The sequence below is a fragment of the Camellia sinensis genome, chromosome 13, assembly GCF_055761805.1.
Source record: "Camellia sinensis isolate YWXY chromosome 13, ASM5576180v1, whole genome shotgun sequence".
Classification (NCBI taxonomy): Eukaryota; Viridiplantae; Streptophyta; class Magnoliopsida; order Ericales; family Theaceae; genus Camellia; species Camellia sinensis.
Genome location: NC_138973.1, coordinates 100,207,298 through 100,228,390, shown reverse-complemented (window position 1 = coordinate 100,228,390; position 21,093 = coordinate 100,207,298). Strand labels below are relative to the sequence as shown.

Below are 21,093 nucleotides of genomic sequence, written 5' to 3'. Positions count from 1 at the left end.
ACTATCATTTTAAACTAGTACAAAAAGTGTTACTATCAATGATTCCATTTTTATGGATCATATCATCTGTATTTTCACCATAAGAAAATTTCTATAATTCTTGTTACAAAATTATATCAGATTAACTTCATTACATATTACCAATCTACTTTGTTCCTTCTGATGCTTGTGGAACCATAGATGTCAAATATTACATTGTTTAGTTTCTTTTGATAATTTCAGCGAAGTGCATGAACAAGCATTATTCTCTTGTGATGCCATACACTGAGAAAGGAGAATATTATTAAAGCAAGAGATTGGAAGAATGGTGCTTTTTTTTACTGATCAGCCAAGTTTGTTGGCTCCTAACATTCAGGTATATTTTATTTTAAAATCTTCAAGTATGCGATGCAATTTAATCATTTAAAAGATGTTTCTTCATTATAACTTTCTAGGGTTATTTTTTTGGAAGCTAAATTTTGGCTAAATTAAATTCCATGAGCTTTCTTCTCTTGTTTAGTCAAAGATAAAATTTCCTCAATTTAAAAAAAGAAGAAAAATAATTTGTGAGTCTAAAAAGTTGGGAAGAGAGAAGTGCAAATGTTTTGGCAAAGGAAGTGGTAGATGTTTATGAGATTATGGTTAGTGTGTCCTTTCCCCTTTTTAATCACCAAGCTTCGTGTTGCTTCCTGACTTCTGTCTTTCATGGTACGAGTTCCTATTGGTATGGAGTTCTGTACAAAATCATATGCAATCTTATTGTTTTATTGTGTGATTTGTCACTTGGATTTTGTGTTTCTCATTTCTTGTTTAGTTGGATTTAGAAAAAAAAAAAATGAGGTAAAAGATGGAAGATGGAAGATGGAAGAAGAGAGAGGGAGAAAACATCGTATGGCAAAATGAAAACAGAGTAATTTGGGGTTCTCTCCCTCATTCACTAGTACGACTCCTACGGTTTCTCCTTCACAAGACTTATCTCTCTCTAACCACGTGTGTAGGTAAACATTAAGAGATCCCTATATATAAACTATGACGAGTGTTTGTGTGTAATTGAAACTTCTACATGAGATTAGTGTTTGTTGGTAAGAAAAATACATTAATGTCCTTAAGTTTCCAAAAATTACAATTAGGCCTCCAAAACTAAAATGTAGCCCCTTAATCCTGGTTCTTTAAAATTAAAAATATCTCAAATTTGTATTTTTGAAATAGAATATCATTATTTTTATTTGAAAATTACAAAGTTCTCTGAAATTTTCTAAAATAACAAAAATATAACAATTTCCCGAATGTGCGTCTGCAATTGTTCCCGAAGAGGTATTCAATTGTCATCCTACTCATTTAGGTATTGCATGCTCATACAAATAGGGAAACCACATGTCATAAGTTAACATGGCAACTTTCTGTTTTCTTTATATTAACAAATACCTGCTACATCTTGATTGAATTTATCATAATTGATGCTCTGCATTGCATATCTTCATCTAGAATACCAGGACTCTGAGTGGTCTACAGAATGACAGTTGCTTTAATGAGTACAGGTTACTAAAATTGGTCGAGATGCAGTCCTGTATGTCGAGTCTTTTTTCTTGTATAAAAAGCTCAATGCCAATGTATAAGCTAGACAAGATGCAAGGGGAACAACAAAGTAAGGGTTGAAGGTCACTGGAATTGGCGTTTTGCATTCTTTGGGGAGGCAATTGTGATGGTTCCATTTGCTATTCTAGGTTTTGTTATAAAACCTTTACAGTTGAAAGGTATATGTTGTGTTAGTTTTAATTTTTTTTTCATGTAATCTATTACCATTTCCTAGCTATTCTTAACAACTTGTGGATACAGGTTTTTACCCTGCTGGATCAAAAAAAGCATTGACTGGTACAGAGATAGCTGTCATAGAACTTAAAGGTGTGACACGTTATGATTACTGTGCATGGGATCTTTTCAGTATAATTTCACTTTTTTCTTCTCTCTTTTCAGTTTACTACATCATTATTATGTAAGAACCAATGTGCAAAAGCCAAGATAATGGGTGCTATTGAGAACATCTACAGTAATCCAATATACATCAAGCACCTGTCACTGAATAGCTTTGACAATCTTGTTCCCACAAAATAATGCCTTAATTTGCCCAGTTTTAATATTTTTATTGATTTCATTTGAATCCATAATAATCAACTTGATTTGAAGAGATTGAGAAGTTTATGAGGAAGACCAAGGATCAAGCAGGCATGCAGGTTGATGAAAATGATTATTCATCAGAGGAATCTTATTGACAAACACTTTTGTAAGTATATTTTTCATAATTTACTTTTCAAATCACTACAAGCATTTCATTTAATATGTTTGGTTGTGTTGAACAAACGGGACCTCGATTAGATCTCCGGTTAGAAAATTAGAAGGAAAATTGTAAAACACAAGACTTAAAAGGCCCGTTAGGGGGCCAAAACTGCGAAATGACCACCGAAACCACCGAAACTTGGCACGGACAGCTTGTTCAAGCCTAAATAGACTTGTAGGAAAAAACGGGACCTCTATTGGATCTCCGGTTAGAAAATTAGAAGGAAAATTGTAAAACACAATACTTAAAAGGCCCGTTCGGAGGTCGAAATTGTGAAATGACCTCCGAAACCACTGAAACTTGGCACGGGCAGTTTGTTCAAGCCTAAATAGACTTGTAGGAACAAACGGGATCTCGATTGGATCTCTGGTTAGAAAATTAAAAGGAAAATTGTAAAATACAAGACTTAAAAGGCCCGTTCAGGGGCCAAAATTGCGAAATGACCACTAAAACCACCGAAACTTGGCACAGACAGCTTGTTCAAGCCTAAATAGACTTATAGGAACAAACGGAACCTCGATTGGATCTCCGGTTAAAAAATTAGAAGGAAAATTGTAAAACACAGGACTTAAAAGGCCCGTTCGGGGACCAAAATTGCGAAATGACCACCGGAACCACCAAAACTTGGCATGGACGGATTTTTTAAGCCTAAATAGACTTGTAGGAAAAAACGGGACCTCGATTGGATTTCCGGTTAAAAAATTAGAAGGAAAAATGTAAAACACAAGACTTAAAAGGCCCGTTCGGGGGCTGAAATTTCGAAATGACTACCGAAACCACTAAAACTTGGCACGGACAGCTTGTTCAAGCCTAAGTAGACTTGTAGGAACAAACGGGACCTTAATTGGATCTCCGATTAGAAAGTTAGAAGGAAAATTGTAAAACACAAGACTTAAAAGGCCCGTTCGGGGGCTGAAATTGCGAAATGACCACTGAAACCACCGAAACTTGGTACGGACAGCTTGTTCAAGCCTAAATAGACTTGTAGGAACAGACGGGGCATCGATTGGATTTCCGGTTAAAAAATTAGAAGGAAAAATGTAAAATACAAGACTTAAAATGCCCGTTCGGGGGCCGAAATTTCAAAATGACCACCAAAATCACCAAAACTTGGCACGGATAGCCTTTTCAAGCCTAAATAGACTTGTAGGAACAAACGGGACCTCTATTGGATCTTCGGTTAGAAAATTACAAGGAAAATTGTAATACACAAAACTTAAAAGGCTTGTTCAGGAGCCGAAATTGCGAAATGACAACCGAAACCACCAAAACTTGGCACGGACAGCTTGTTCAAACCTAAATAGACTTGTAGGAACAAACGGGACCTCGATTGGATTTCTGGTTAGAAAATTAGAAGGAAAAATGTAAAACACAAGACTTAAAAGGCCCATTCAGAGGCCAAAATTGCAAAATGACCACTGAAACCACCGAAATTTGGCACGGGTAGCTTGTTCAAGCCTAAATAGAGTTGTATGAGCAAATAGCACCCGATTGGACTTCCTGTTACAAAATTAAAATCAAAATTGTGAAGTTCATATCGAGTTTTTTTTTTTTTTTTTGTCAATCTAATATTGTTTTTTCTTTTTTCATGTGACAGATTAGCAATGGTGGAAAATAGTTTGGGCTGCATCAGAAGATTTGATTTTGTGTTTTTGGAAATATTTTGACATAGGATTTTGGTAAATGATTTATGGATTAAATGTTTAGCATCAAAATATTTGGTGTTGTGTTTTTGCAAATATTTTGATATAGGATTTTAGTAAATGACTTGTTGGTTAGATGTTTAACATTAAAATATTTGGTTGTAATTTTGAAAATATTTTGACATAGGATTTGGTAATGTATTTATGGGTTTGATATTAGTAGTTTGTAAGTACTTTGGTATGCATGTTTTAGATTGTCAGAGAATTGTAATTATGTTTATTGGGATTTTTCATAGTTATTAATTTTGAATTAGTATGAATGTCTTGCACAGGTGTATTATTATTTACATTACATTTGTGTATATATTGTGCACAGGAAAATAGGTATTTTGGATTATTTTGAACAGGAAAATTATTAAAATCAAAAATTGGTGTAGTGAATTTTTAGTAACAGGTGGTGTTTTTGTCGTCGTTAATATATTTGGTGACAACATATTGTTTTTGTCGCTAAAAGTTGGTGATTATTCCAGGAACTTTTAGCAACCAAAACTTACTCGTCACTAAAAACGTGATTTTTAGCGACCAAATTAATTTTGTCGTTAATTAGTACTTTTGGCGACGCATTTATTTGTCGCTAAAAATACATAGCTTATCCAGATTTTAACCTTTTAGCAACAAATTGTAATTTTATAGCGACAAAATATATGATTTTTGGCGACCAATTTTGCTTGTCGCTAAATGTCTACATACGGTGACAATTTCTGATTTCGTCGCCAATACTTTTAGTGACAGGGCTTTGGCGACAAGTTGTGTATTTTGTCGCCGATTCTTTTGGCGACGAAATTTGTACTTTTGGCGACGAAATTTGTGGGTCGCCAAATGTGTTTTTTGTTGTAGTGTGAATAAAGTAATCGATGATGATTGGAGAAAAAGTGTTGTAAAAAATTCAAATCCCTTTGTGATAGTCACAACTGTTAGGTTTTTGTAATTGGTAATCTCGTTGGACAAAATTTTATTTAGTTGTATTTTTATTCGCTCGATTGTATCTGTGAGTTATGAGAATTTAGATGCGAATCCAACTCGAGATGTGTCTGTGTAGAGGAGTATGTGTTGACATTCCGATCTTGACTTGAGCCTTCCTTGTTTGTCACTTTGCTGATTAAGCAAGGGAATCGAGCTCCTGGTTAGCTCGCGGGGGTCCAGGGGGCAACGTTCCTAGCGGGTCGGGGGCAGCACCCACGCAGGGTTGAGGGGCAGCACCCACGAAGCCAAGAAGAAGTCAAAGTTGGTTGATTGCTTGAGAGGTCAGTTGTGCGCTTAAGCGGTGAAGTGGTTCATCCAATATCTCTGCTTGCGTCTGAACTTCTAGAAGACAAGTTCTACTGCTCAAGCGGTAGATGTTGAGCTCGAGCGGTTGGCCTATATGTGAGCACCGTCTTTACTCACACTTCTCGAAAGGTAAAGTGTGCGCTCAAGCGGTTTTCGCGGTTCTATTTAGTATAAAGTGTGTTGTTCGTTGTTTTTAAGGTTGAACCCGTATAGATTCTCATAGAGGAGTAAAATACCAAGTGTTTTATATTGGAAAGTGGTGTATATGAGTTTCCTTGATATACAGAAGATGATCGATTGATCAACGAATTTCATATTGACAAACATCAAGGGTTGATTTAGTTTTTTTTTATTCATAAAAGAAAGAGGTGTTCATTGGTAGATTCCGGGGAACTTGGGTCTGAAACTTTGGTGGATTTTAGAGTGGCTTATTGTTGTGGATTCGACATTGCCATTATGGATTCAACATTGTGCAAAGCTATTCCATGGTGAAGACAGTGGTAGAAGAGGCACATCAGGTTTGGTTCAATTCGGATGTGGATTCACTAGGTAATTGATGGTTCTCGTATATAATTCTTTTTGTCTTCTTAGTGGATTACTTTGTGACTTTAGTCTGTGAATTTTTATTTATTTTTTAATCACAATTGAAGGAGCCCAATTATGATTTTTTTTGACGTTAAATCGTTGTGCTGATTTGATTGAAATTGCTATACATTATTTAAATTGAATCATAATTACAAATCAATATCTCTGGAGTTTTTAGATTTTTCAATAACCAAATGTCTTCATTGGAAGTCAACTATAGAAGACACCCATCATTGTTTCAAGCAGCCACGACACAACAGCGCCTTCGACGGTTAAGATCTATGGAGATGGGTTGAAACTAATTTTTTTTTTTTTTTCTCCCTTCTGAATATCTATTTCTTCCTTCTTCATCTTCTTTTTGTTTCTAAAATAAGTACCTTCCAAAATATATGAGTGTGTATATATATCCTATCAAACATTGAAATTCAAAAACAAATTTCTAAATATCTATTTTTTTCTCATTCTTTTTTCTAAAATAAGTAAACTTTCAAAATATATTTTCAACTTACTATTTTCAGCCGTCCAAGAATTAAGAGATTTTTTGTTTTTTCAATATTTATTATTATTATTATTATTATTATTATTATTATTATTATTATTATTATTATTATTATTATTATTAATGTTTAAGAACATCCTCATTCTTTTTTTGTGTGTGCAAATTTTGTTTGTTTGTTTTTTTTTTTAAAGTTTGGAATACTACTTTTTTGGAAACAGTTTACAGTTTGCCTACGTTTTAAAGAAAGATAGAAAATATATATATATATATATATATTGAAAACACAATGAATAAAACCTTCTTTTTTGTTTTTTTTGTTTTGTTTTGTTTTATTTTTTTTTTCTTACTTCTCCATTAACCTATTAAATCAATGTGCAAAAAGGGACAAAGAAATTTTCTTCTGAAGACACAAAGTCGTAAAAACTTTTTTTTATTATATATTTAAAATGTATACAAAAAAAATTATATAAAAAAATAAATTTATACTCAGAATGATAAGCTATATAATTTAAATTCAAGTTTGTATTGTAAAATCCACGTATATCTATATTTTGTATAAAGCATCTAACGTATATGTGCACAAAATCTGTATATAAAGAAAATAAAAATGTATGTACTCACAAAGATAATAAACACACAAAATCTGTACAATTATTTTTATTATTTTTTTCAATCAACAAAATGAAGAAAATGAAAATGAAAATGGAGTTTTTTTATTTTATTTTTGCAATGAACATAATGAAGAAATAAGAACTATTAAAGAATTACAGAATTTACACCCAAAAAAAAAAAAAAAAAAAAAAAAACCAAACAAATAAACAAACAAAAGCCTTAGTCATTGAGAATTTAAAAAAAGAAAAAACAAAATCCAACAGTCTTAGATCACTTACAATTAAGAGAAACAAAAGATAAATATCGATAAGTAACTACTTGAAAAGTTATTTCTTTTGAATAACACAAAGTTGTAAAACAATCTAGAAAATATATATATATATATATGTGTGTGTGTGTGAGTTGTAAGACAACCTATGGGGAAAAAATTGTATAAATTTGTGTAAAACAAACTCGAAAAAAAAAAAGAAAAAAAAAAAAAAGGAATACGAATACGAATACTTTTGTACTTCATCTGGAAATCCAATCAAAACCTTCAAATTATGGCCCAAAAGACCTCTTTCTCAATCTCTAAACCTAATATATGTTCTTCTTTTATTACATCCCTTTCTTCCTCACTTTCTCGTTTTTCTTCAATCCATTTGGGCATCTTTAACAAACTCAATTGCCATATTTGAAAAATCAAACTATTTAAAAATAAAAAATAAAAAAAAAATCATGTAACAAAATGATAATAAAAGGAGAGGAAGAAAAAAAATTAACAAAATTTAGGGGGACTTGCGTGTAGGTTCTAATTGGTGTACTTATTGTGCAATATATCTTGTGAGAATTAATGGCATTTTTCATCAAACACTATTAAAAAAAAGTCACAAATTGTTAATTTCAGCAACGGTTCAAAAAGTTTGTCACAAAAAATTTATAAGTTTTAGTGACAGTTTAAAAAAATCGTCACAAAAAGTCACTAATTTTCAACTTTCAACGACAATTTAAAAAATTCGTCACGGAAAAATATTAAATTTTAGCGACAATTTATAAAAATCGTGACAAAAAAAGTAACTAATTGTCAATTTTTAGTGACGTCTAAAAAATCGTGACAAAAAATTATTTTTAGCAATGATTTAGTAAGACTTATTTTCAATAAGATTTGATGAGAATTAATTCTAACGATTAAGACCTATTGGTAGTTTACCCTAAAATTTATACCTAAAAAAAATAACAAATAAATAAAAGTGTTAGTCATTGATAATATAAAAATTAAAAACTCTTCGATCACTTACTATAAAAAAAATTAAATTAAATTAAAATAAAGAGAGGATAATCTTCTTTTGGTTTGTACTTCTTTTTCCATAATTGAATCAAACAGTTTTGTATTTTCTTTAAAAGAGAAAACCATTGTAGAAAGAGAGGAAGAAAGAAAAAAAGTAAAATAGAAAAATGATAAAAGTAAGTTATTGGAAAAGAGAAAAATTTATTGTAAAGTAATTATTTGGAGAATGTGGTTGAGTGGAAAAATTATAGAGTAGTTGTTTATTTATTTATTATCTAAATACCACGTAGCAAAAGTTTCAAAGAAATAAAAAAAAAAAAAGACTTTACTTAATATAATAATAGAGATAGATTATTAAATAGTCTACATTATTGTAGATGTGGTGTTTTCAGTTAATAAATAATTGTAATATACACAAAGTGAGTTATTATTGTCTTATATAATTAAATTACTATGTGCTACTCCTAAATTCTTTCACTATGCGGTTGATTTAGATCATTACATAGACAATGTGATATGATCTTTCAAAAATGATCAATAATTAGCCATTTTAGTAGATTTGAGGTGGATGTTGTAATAGCACCGTATTGTCATACCTTAAGGCTTGTTCCAACTGTATTTTGATGATTCGATGTGTTTATATTATAAGTTCGTTGATTATATCGTTCATGTAAAAAATAAAATTAATCGAACAAATATAATCTCATCATCAAGCTGAATAATTACAGTAAGAAATTATCAAATTATACTAATCGTTTATTTTTCTTAAATATAAACATGGTCTTGTTACGAGTTACATATGTCTAAATAACTTTAATTTTTTTTATGAATAATCTATTCAACAAATCCTACACTATGAATAATTCAAATCATTAAAATAAATTCGAAACACACCCTCACAAACCTACAACAAAATAATATGCCTATAATCAACAACCATTTTAGTGGGTTAAATTATCAAACATATCTGGTGCACTTTCTTGGCTTAGGTCTTTGTGGTATACTCGAAGTCAATTAACTGTCGTGGACTATTGGATGAGTTTACACGATACGGGCTATCACTACTATAGATAGTTTTAAATCTAAATCAAGCCAAGTCTTAAGTCTCATTAAATGGGGTCGGTTACATAAATCCTTATTCTCCACACGACTCTATCAAAGGTCATTTCGTTAGTCAAATTAAGTAGATCCATATCTCTATTTATAACGCTAGCCAACGTTAAACCATCTCAATCGATTCTCTCCCAACTTGTTTTCTATCGGTGCTACTTCTACCTATTCCCAAATACACTCATTCCTATTTCTGTCTTGTCTAGCTTCCCACACATCCACCTTAGCATCCTCATCTCAGCAACACTCATCTTATCGACATGTTATTTTTTGGTTGTCCAACACTCCGTCCTCTATATACAACATCATTAGTCTAATAGCCGTTTTATAGAACTTACATTTTAGTCTAGAGAGTATTTATTTATCGCACAGTACTCTAGACGCACTTCTCCACTTAAGCCATCTAGCCTTAATCCTATGGGCCACATCTGCATCAATCTCCTCAGCCGTTATGATAATCGACCCTAAATAACGAAAATGTTCACTCTTAGACAGTTTTTGCTTCTCAATCTTCACTTCTTCTCTGCTTTCATTGTTACTATTACTAAATTTACACTCCATGTACTCTGTCTTAGTTCTGCTTATCTAAAATCTTTCAGATTGTGTTTTTCTCCAAATCTCCAACTTTGTGTTAACTCCTTCTCTAGTTTCATCGATTAACACTATATCATCTGCAAAAAGCATACACCATGATACGTCATCCTGAATATTTCTCGTCAACTCATCCATAACTAATGCAAAAAGATAAGGACTTAAAGTAGATCATTGGTGTAACTCTACAGTGATAGGAAATTCATTTGTCTCTCCAACATACGATCTAATAGTGGTCACCACCCCTTCATACATGTCCTTAATCACATTAATGTAACCTTTTGTCATGCCTTTCTTCTCTAACACCCACCATATTATATCCCGAGACACTCTATCATATGCTTTCTCAAGGTCGATAAACACCATATGAACATCTCTTTTCTTTTCTCTATACTTTTCTAGTACTCTCCTTAACAGATAGATCCCTTCCATTGTTGACCTACCAAGCATAAACTCAAATTGATTCTCTAACACCTCTGTTATATCTCACAATCGGCGTTCTATCACCCTCTCTCACACTTTTATAATATGACACATTATCTTGATTCCTCTATAAGTGTTGTAATTTTGGACATCTCCTTTATTCTTATAGATTGGCACTAAAATACTCTTTGTCCACTCATCTGGCATGTTCCTAGTCAACAAAATTTTGCTAAATAACTTAGTCAACCAAGCAATCCCCTTTTTACCTAAACACTTCCAAGCTTCAATAGGGATATCATCGAGTCCTAAAGCCTTATTTGATTTCATCTTCTTAAGTGCAATCTCCACTTTAAAGTTCCTAATCCTGCGATAGAACCTATAGTCTTGGTTTATCATATTATTGGCTATTTCTTCCCCTATTGACGTACCTCCATGTTCTTCATTTAATAGTTTCTCGAAATAGTTCTTCTATCTGTCCTTAATCTCTTCATCCTTTATCAATACCTTAGAATCCTCACTCTTGATGCACTTAACTTGATTAAAATCTCTTGTTTTCCTCTCCCATATCTTAGTAAGTTTGTATACCCTCTTCTCTCCCTCCTTAGTATCTAGTCTAGTGTATAGGTCATCATAAGCTTTTAACTTAGCCTTTTGCACTACTTTCTTGACCTTCTTATATTAGCCAATCTATAGCTCTTAAGGTTTTTCTCAGTTCTATCATTCTATCACTTTTTAAAACACTCATTTTTTTGCCTTAATGACCGCTTGAATCTCTTCCCTCCACTACCAAGTTTCCCTAGAGTTGGGTCCCATTTCTTTCGACTCTCCAAGCACTTCCCTTGAGATTCTCCTCATACAATTAGTCATCGAGTTCCATATAGTGTGAGCATCATTTGCCAAGTCCCAAGCATCTTCCTTATCAATCATATTCTTAAATATTTTTGGTTTATCCCTTTTGAGGTCCCATCATTTCATCCTACGACACCCACCATCCTTCCTAGCTTGGTATTGCCCTTTAAAACATAAATCTAGTACCAAAATCCTATGTTAAGAGGTCAGGCTCTCTTTAGGAATCACCTTACAGTCACTGCAACTTAGGCGGTCCACTTTTCTCACTAAAAAGTAATTTATTTGGCTCTTAACTGACCCACTCTTAAAGGTTGTTAAATGCTCCTCCATCTTCTTATACATAGTATTGGCCACCACCATGTCAAAAGTTAACGCAAAATCTAAGATACTATCTCCATCCTCATTTTTATCACTAAAATCGTATCCACCATGTACCCTTTCGTAACCTAGTTTATCTATGTCGACATGGCCATTGAAATCTCCGCCTATAACTAGGTTCTCTCCTACGGGGATCTTCTGTAAGATCTCATCCATTCGATTCCAGAAATCCCTCTTAGTTTGATCATCTAATCCTACTTGAGGGGCGTATGGACTAATAGCGTTCACTATATTCCCTCCAGTAACTAGTTTAACTAACATAATCTTATCGTCTTTCCTAATGACTACCACTTCATTTTCCACAAGACCCTTGGCAAATATGATTCCTACCCCATTTCTACATCTATCCTTAATTATCCAGCATTTTAATAACGACTCGTATTTTATCTAGCATTTCAATGACAAGTCGTATTTTATAAAACTATTGGAGGTTAGGTCTCAATAGATTTAAAGGTTGTTAGTTCATTATTTTTTTTTCAAGAATTATCAACATATGCAAATATATGTTCATGAGTGAAGCAAAAAATTATTAGGCTCTCTAAGGATATTATGTAGCAATGCTATTCATCAATCACCAGATATCATATCTTAACAAAAAATTGTTAGCAGGTATAGTCATTTTCCCCCGTCGTGCCTTGCCTCACATAAGTTTTTCCTGCCTTGATAAAAAAAATTGGGATACGGATGAGTTTTACTTCCCTTGTACCGCTCTACCCAACCTCCACCCCCCTATTATATTCAATATATTTATATAATATGTATAATTTAACTTTTTCATTATAATAAAATTAAAATACAAAAATATTATACTTGATATTAATTTTTACTCATTTATTTATGTTGAGGATCGGGGGCACACCAGGGAACTCAAACAAGCAATAACACACAAGTTTTAACGTGGTTCGGCAAGTCGCCTACGTCCACGGGCAGCGGATTCACTATATTGAACAAAATGGTGAATTACAACACTCTCTGTAATTCTCTCTCTCTTTGCTCTCAACTCACACCTCTCAGCTCCACATCTCATATCTATATCCTCTCCCTCCCGTCTCTATTTATACACAAAGGAGTAGGTGGGAGAGCCCTCATTCTTTGACTTTTGACATGGTTGGTGGCCTTCCATTGTTGACATGAGGTTGGTGGCCTTCCATTGTTGACATGAGGATCACCCCTTTCACATGGGGTGACCTCCAGAATCTGCAGCCAATTCAACAAATCTCCACCTTGGCGAGGATTCTCTTATCCAACATAGTGATCGATCAACACTGCCATGCACCCGAAGGTACTCAGTTCCGAGAGATGCTGACCAAGTCCAAACAATGTTGGAACTTGATCCCAGAAACTACCTTTGTGAGCATATCGGCCGGATTATCTGCAGTACCAATCTTTTGAAGCAGAATATCCCCTTCATTCACTATTTCTCGGATGAAATGGAAACGGACATCAATGTGCTTGGTGCGGGCATGATGAACCTGGTTCTTTGCCAAACAAATGGCACTCTGACTGTCACAAAACACCTCAACGTGCTTCTGAACAATTCCCAAGTCTTCAATCAATCCATGTAGCCAAATAGCTTCCTTAAAGGCTTCCGTTACTGCCATGTACTCTGCCTCTGTAGTAGACAAAGCCACCGTTGACTGAAGCGTTGACCTCCAACTTACCGGCCCTTTAGCAAGCGTAAATAAATACCCTGTTGTTGACCGGCGTTTGTCTAAGTCACCAGCATAATCTGAGTCCACATATCCTTCCAAATTCTGCCCGAGTCGGTTATCTCTCTCGAACTTCAATCCCAGATTGACCGTGCCATGTATGTACCTTAGGATCCATTTCACTGCCTGCCAGTGATCTTTTCCTGGATCATGCATATACCTGCTTACCATACTCACAGCATGCGAGATGTCAGGCCGTGTACAAACCATAGCATACATTAATGCACCAACTGCATTTGCATATGGAACCTGTGCCATATGCTTCCGTTCTTCTTCTGTGCGTGGAGACAACGAAGCACTAAGCTTGAAATGAGGGGCCAATGGTGTACTTACAGCTTTGGTTTTCCCATTGATGCCAAATCTGTCTAACACCTTTTTCAGATACTGGGTTTGTGTCAGACAAACCGTGCCCTTCTTCCTGTCTCTCTTGATCTCCATGCCAAGAACTTTCTTTGCTTCTCCCAAATCCTTCATTTCAAACTCCCTTGCTAACTGTGCCTTGAGTTTGTCAATCTCCACCTTGCTCGTAGATGCAATCAGCATATCATCTACATATAAGAGCAAATAGATGAAGGAACCGTCGGGAAGCTTACGGAAATATACACAATGATCAAATTGACTTCTTGTGTATTCTGTCTCTATCATGAACCGATCAAATCGCTTGTACCACTGTCTCGGGGATTGCTTCAATCCGTACAACGATTTGTTCAGCTTACAGGCCCAATTCTCTTTTCCAGCAATTTTGAAACCATCTGGCTGGGACATGTATATCTCCTCTTCAAGATCTCCATGTAAGAAGGCAGTTTTGACGTCGAGTTGGGCGAGCTCGAGATCAAACTGTGCAACCAAAGCTAACAAGATGCGAATAGACGTGTGCTTCACAACAGGTGAGAATACCTCATTGTAGTCTATTCCTTCCTTCTGAGCATAGCCTTTAGCTACCAATCTAGCTTTGAATCTGATGTTGTCTCTGCCTGGAATGCCTTCCTTCTTGGTGTAAACCCACTTACACCCAATTGCTTTCTTGCCTTTTGGAAGTTGCACCAACTCCCAAGTCTGGTTCTTGTGAAGTGACCCGATCTCTTCATCCATAGCCTCCTTCCATTTGACACTTTCTACATTATGCACGGCTTCTTTGAAAGTGCAAGGAATATTGTCTTCAATGATTGGAAGTGCATAGGCTACCATATCGGTCATCCAACTGGGTTTCTTAGTCACCCTTTTCCCTTTCCTGATTGCAATGGGTTCTGATTGATGCGGAGCCTCTGGATCTTCATTTTCATCTGAACTCTCTTCAGAGCTATCCTCTGAGACTTCTTCAGGATGGTTGATTGGCTGACTAGTCTTTGTTGGAGTCTCAAACTCCACCTGCACTGACTTCTTCAATGCTTCCTCATTCTGTTGAGGATCTGATTGCTTCAGCATTGCAGACTCATCAAAGGTAACGTCTCTTCTGATGAGAACTTTCTTTGATTCAGGGCACCACAGTCTGTATCCCTTGACACCGTCACCGAAGCCCAATAAGATGGCTTTCTTGGCTCTTGGATCCAACTTAGATTCTGTAACATGAAAATATGCTGGACATCCAAAGATACGTAACTGATCATAATCAGTAACTGGGACTCCTGACCATACCTCCATGGGAGTCTTCCCATCTAATACTGCAGTAGGTAGTCTGTTGACAAGATGACGAGCATAGTTCAATGCCTCGCCCCAAAATGCCTTGCTCAATCCAGACTGTGACAGCATACACCGGACTTTCTCCACCAAAGTGCGGTTCATGCGTTCTGCAACTCCATTCTGCTGCGGTGTTCCAGGAACTGTGAAATGTCTCACTATCCCTGCATTCTGGCAAACCTCAAAGAAGGGATCTGATGTATATTCTCCACCATTGTCAGATCTGAGCTTCTTGATCCGTCTGCCTGTCTGGGTCTCAATCATCTTCTTCCACGTAAGAAAGATGTCTAAGACTTCATCTTTGTGTTTCATTGTATAAATCCAAACTCTTCTAGAGAAATCATCAATGAACGACACAAAGTAGTGTTTACCTCCCAACGAAGCAGTCTTGGAAGGACCCCATACATCAGTGTGGACGTAGTCTAGAATCCCTTTGGTACGGTGAATTGCAGTACCAAACTTGATTCTTGTTTGCTTGCCCAATACACAATGCTCGCAGAACTCAAGCTTCCCCGTCTTGGCGCCTTTCAACAGGCCTTGCTTTACCAATCCTTGTAAAGCCTTTTCACCGACATGCCCTAGGCGCATGTGCCAAAGTTTGGAAGTGTCTGATGCATCATCTTCTGAGCTGGAACTGGTGGAGACAGCCACTCTCCCTGTGACTGTAGAGCCATCTAGGAAATATAAATTTCCCTGTCGAGTACCCTTCATTACAACCAATGCTCCTCGAACAACTTTAAGGACTCCACCTTCCATGGTTATTCTGTAACCTTTGGAGTCTAAAACTCCCACTGAGATGAGATTCTTGGTTAGATCTGGTACATACCGTACATCTTCAAGAATTCTGATTGTTCCATCATGGCTCTTCAGTTTAATTGTTCCAATCCCCTTTGTCTGGCAAGCTTGGTCGTTGCCCATCAGCACAACTCCTCCATCGAACTCTCGTAAGCTCGAGAACCACTGCTTGTTAGGACACATATGGAATGAACATCCGGAATCTATTATCCATTCATCCGACTGGCCATATGATGAAACTGTGAAGGCTCCTCCTTCATCATTATCTCCATCTCGTGCAATATTCACCTTCTCTTCTGTCTTGTCTTTATTTGGACAATCTTTTGCCCAATGCCCCTTCTGGCGACAAGCTGCACACTCGTCTTTTGCAAGACGTCTTTTGTCTGAAGGTTTCCCCCTGGATTTTGAGCGAGACTTTCCTCGCCCTGTATTTCTTCTGTTATTTGTTCTGCCTCTGACTGTTAATGCCTCGGATGTTGAGTCCCTGTTTGCAGACTTATCTTTCCTTCTGAACTCATTGTTCACCAAGGCGTTTGCAACATCAATATACTTGATCTTCTCTTTACCGTACAGTAAAGTAGTAGTGAGATGATCATACGAGTCAGGCAAGGAATTTAACAATAACAGTGCTTTATCTTCATCACCAACATGATCATCCAAATTCTTCAAATCCGTAATAATTTTGTTGAAGTTATTTAGGTGTTCGTTCATCGAAATACCTTTAACGTAGTCGAAACGAAACAACCTCTTCCTCAAGTAGAGCCGGTTCTCAATGCTCTTTGTCATGAACTTATCTTCCAGCGCCTTCCAAAGCTTCTTCGCAATATCATATTCTGTAAAGGCATACTTCTCCTCTTTTGCAAGGCAAAGTCGGATGGAACTACAGGCCAGGAGATTCACCCTCTCCCATTCTATCTCGTCCATGTCATCTGGTTTGTCTCCCAGAGTGAAGTGCAGGTTCATTTGGACAAGCATATCCTTAACTTCGCATCTCCACATGCCGAAGTTGCTGCTTCCATCGAACTTCTCTACCTCGAACTTGGCATGGGACACCGGGGTCCAATGCCTAGAAGTGCTTGTACTGGCTGGATTACTTACGGACTCGGATGCTCTAGATTCTGCCATTTTTTAGAAACTTCAATTCAAAAAACTGACCGTACAGATGTGTCCGGAATACTCCAAATAGTTGGGAAGCACTATTGGATCGTCAAAAACGGACTCCGAATGGCTCCGATCTGGCAAAAATACTTTGGACGGGTCAGATCTGCAGAATCTGGTGCGCTGAGATGCACCGGATAATTTCTCCGGTCAACGGCTGGTCAACGGCTCGGTCAACGGCGCAGGCGGCGCGGTCAACGGAGGATCGGCGGCGCGGTCAACGGCTTGACGGCTGGTCAACGAGGCTGGTCAGCGGCTCAGGCTGACTGGGCTGACACGTGGCTGACACGTGGCTGACACGTGGCTGACACGTGTTTGACACGTGGCCTGACTGTCGGACGCGTGGCGATAACGTGGCGGATGACGTGGCGATGACGCGGCACTGACGTGGCGCCACGTGGCTCGTCTTCTCCCTGGAGACGCGCGTGTGGCGCGTGGATGAGACTGAGATCACGCGCCGGTTGCCTGAACGGCGCGTGGTGGCGCGTGGTGCGACTGGGCCTGACGCGCTTTGTTCAGAGCGCGCGTGAGGGCGCGTGTGGAGCCTTCTGGGCTCTGTTTTTGCTGTTCTGGACTCCTCTCGGGGAGTTCTTCCTCCTGGTATGGTCAAAAGTGGATTTTGAGCACTTCAAAATCTGGACACTTTCGGGAAAATTTGATTTTTTCGCAACCCGAGCTCTGATACCAATTGTTGAGGATCGGGGGCACACCAGGGAACTCAAACAAGCAATAACACACAAGTTTTAACGTGGTTCGGCAAGTCGCCTACGTCCACGGGCAGCGGATTCACTATATTGAACAAAATGGTGAATTACAACACTCTCTGTAATTCTCTCTCTCTTTGCTCTCAACTCACACCTCTCAGCTCCACATCTCATATCTATATCCTCTCCCTCCCGTCTCTATTTATACACAAAGGAGTAGGTGGGAGAGCCCTCATTCTTTGACTTTTGACATGGTTGGTGGCCTTCCATTGTTGACATGAGGTTGGTGGCCTTCCATTGTTGACATGAGGATCACCCCTTTCACATGGGGTGACCTCCAGAATCTGCAGCCAATTCTTTGACTTTTGACATGGTTGGTGGCCTTCCATTGTTGACATGAGGTTGGTGGCCTTCCATTGTTGACATGAGGATCACCCCTTTCACATGGGGTGACCTCCAGAATCTGCAGCCAATTCAACAATTTATTTATTATCTTATATCTTGTAATTCTCATTAACTATAGATCATTAACTTTAATATACTATGTTATTTATAATTTTTATTAATATTCTCATTCTTCAATTTATAAAATTAACTCGTCTACCACCTTGCACCCGTTCCTACTATCGCAACTGCCATCTCCCGATTTTTCCAACCCCGATATGATATGGGATGGTGACTGATTACTACAAACTCCATTCGTGACCATCCCTAGCCCCACCTCTCTACCAATCACAACTCTCCTGTGACACCATCTTATTATACCCCAATAGCACTGAGGTCTCATTTGTCAATGGGATAAAATTGCCAAAAAGTCACACAAGTTGCCACATCACTCTTTTTACTTTTTTACTCATTTTTTTTTTCCCGTAAAATCGGAAGGTCAACTAAAATAGCCAATTCTCAAATGAGGCCTAAATAGCTTCTTCTAGCGAAGTGACAATACTTCAAGATGTGATATTTACTTTTATTTTTGTTGTTTTAAAATTTTTAGGGTAAATTACACTGTTAATCCTTATACTGGGTCCTTATCTCATTTTGGTCCCTGTAATTTTAATCCGCTCAATTTTGTTTATGAATTTTTGATTTTGTCTCAAATTAGTCAAATTAATTCTGATTGTTAGTATTTTTGTTTCAAAAAATACGTACATGAGCGGCATGCATCATGGTTTTAGCCAAAAAATTGTAAATTTAATTAATTCAATGACTTAAACTCAACAAATTCAATAATAATTTTCCATTAAAAATCTTAACGACATTATCAATTGGATCAAATTAATGCAAAATGCAAAATTAAGGATCAAAATTGAGTTAATTGAAATTGTAGAGACTAAAATGATACAAGCAACAAAATTCAGCGACTACTGCTATAATTTGTCCAAACTTTTATCATATACATTTGGCTAAGTTATGATGATAGTCCCAGTACTTTGGTCGTTGTGTCATTTTAGTCATTATAATTTCATTTAACTCGATTTTGATCCTAAATTTATGAATTTATTTCTATTTGGTCCAATTGATTGCAATTTTTAGCAATATTTTTTTGAAAAAAAATGCAAAAAAGTGCCACGTGTCATATTTTTAATGGCAAAAAACTTATTCAACCTAGTGAGTTCACTTCAACCAATTTAGTAGTAATTTTTCTTAAAAAATACTAATGATATTATCAATTGGACCAAATCGATACAAAATTTAAAATCAAGAGTCAAAATGGAACCAATTGAAAGTGTAGAGACAAAATGACACAAAGAATAAAATATAGAGACTGCCAGTATAATTTATCCATTTGTATTTAATAAAATTTATATTTCTAGAACCTATCTAACGAGATCAATGAACAATATTGAATATAAAATTTGTAAAACTAAAATATTACTTTTTTAACTATACGAAACTGAAATCTTTCTAAATTTTTCCTAGTTTTAAAATTTAAAATTTAAAATTTTATCAATTTCGCACAACAATGTTATATACAGTTGTTTCACTAAAAAATTATTTTATATTTGATATTGATCTTCTTTGATATATCTTAAATAATAAATTTTTAAAACCCAAATTTTTAAAAATCAAATGTGTATTATAAAAATTATCACATTTCAAAATTTAAAATATAAAATAATAAATTTTCGCCATATTAGCAAAGTTAATATCCCCCGTCATGTTTTCCTATAGTGCATTTCCATAGTGTTTTCAAAATGTCATTGTTTTGGGCAATTTTTTTGAGATATATTATGTAAATGATCTCCGTAATTTACACGATGTGTTAATTTAGTTCATGTTGTTTCAACTATTAGAATAATCAAAACGGAACTGCTAGCCCTAACACAAACGGTCAAGTTGTCTCTTTAGCCATTGACAAAACTTGCCCTGGTTCACCTGATCACATTATAAAACCAACCAGCAGCTTCAAGTTATAAAACAGCAACCACCAGCACTTCCCAAGCTAAGATCCACCCAAAAAAACCCGCGAAACCCACCTCTAAAATGTCCAAAGTAACCCCAACAACATCTTTCCAAATCCTTCTCTCCATATTCGCCCTACAAATCCCTTAAGTTTTCTAAAGCTCTAATTTGAACTTGAAAAAAGCCAAACATTAAATAAAATATGTATAAAATTTGAACTTGACCGTCATGTTAGGTCTAGTCTTGATTTCGATAATCCGAACTATTCATTTGGTATGGTTTTTCTATATATATCATTTCTAGTAAAAATTAAGTCAATCTAATGATCATAACATTTTAATTTTATTGTGTTTGTCTCCAAAAGAATAAATCGTCTATTTTCAAAAGGTTAATGCTATGGGTACGATATACACGTTATGACATTTGTGAGTTTGATTATATTACAAATACCATAACTCAATTCTATGGGAGTCATAGCTAAAAACAAAAAGGGTTATAATCAAACACTATATAATCAAAGGGTTTTTAGATCATAACCAAAATAATGTCACAATCAACGTCGCACTAAGTCATAATTAACATGACAATATGTATAATCAACTCATGATCAAGTCTTAACTAATATCTCTATAGGTCATAATCAAAGTCATAACTATTTCCTTTTGAAAAACATATTTGTCATTTATTTTATCCAAAAAAAAAAATTTGAAATAAAATAAAATAAAATTAAAAATTACGATTTTCAATAAATTTAATTTCTTTTATGAATAATATATAAAAAAAACACTTTATAAAATCAACTATTCGAATAATCCAAATGGAACCGCTCGCCGTAACACAGTCGGTCAAGTTTTGTCTCTTTAGCCATTGACAAAACTTCAACTGATCACATTATAAAACCAACCAGCAGCTTCAAGTTATGAAACACCGACCACCAGCACTTCCCAAGCTACGTTCCACCCAAAAAAACCCGCGAAACTCACCTCTAAGATGTCCAAAATAACCCCAACAACTTCTTTTCAAATCCTTCTCTCCATATTCGCCCTC

At 35.8% G+C, this 21,093-nt stretch overlaps 1 protein-coding gene and 1 long non-coding RNA gene across 2 annotated transcripts; one reads left to right on the top strand and one right to left on the bottom strand.

Moving 5' to 3' along the window:
• The first annotated feature begins 1,636 nt into the window (after positions 1-1,636).
• LOC145805920 (uncharacterized) lies at positions 1,637-4,261 on the top strand. The gene is made up of 4 exons (XR_014348224.1): positions 1,637-1,733; positions 1,816-1,881; positions 2,164-2,260; positions 3,912-4,261. It is a non-coding gene; the product is annotated as an uncharacterized LOC145805920 (long non-coding RNA).
• A 5,683-nt stretch (positions 4,262-9,944) lies between these two features.
• LOC145805592 (uncharacterized) lies at positions 9,945-11,861 on the bottom strand. The gene is made up of 2 exons (XM_082900756.1): positions 11,525-11,861; positions 9,945-10,030 (listed from the first exon to the last, which is right to left on the bottom strand). The coding sequence occupies exons 1-2, from the start codon at positions 11,859-11,861 to the stop codon at positions 9,945-9,947; spliced, it is 423 nt and encodes a 140-aa protein (XP_082756882.1).
• Positions 11,862-21,093: the final 9,232 nt, after the last annotated feature.

What these genes read in the sequence shown, in the direction of transcription:
- LOC145805592 (XM_082900756.1), bottom strand. Translation starts at nt 11,861, where the DNA reads ATGTTAGTTAAACTAGTTACTGGAGGGAATATAGTGAACGCTATTAGT. An exon ending in GCATTTAACAACCTTTAAGA is followed by an intron (nt 10,031 to 11,524) that starts GTGGGTCAGTTA and finishes TGCTTTTTGCAG; the next exon opens with ATGATATAGTGTTAATCGAT.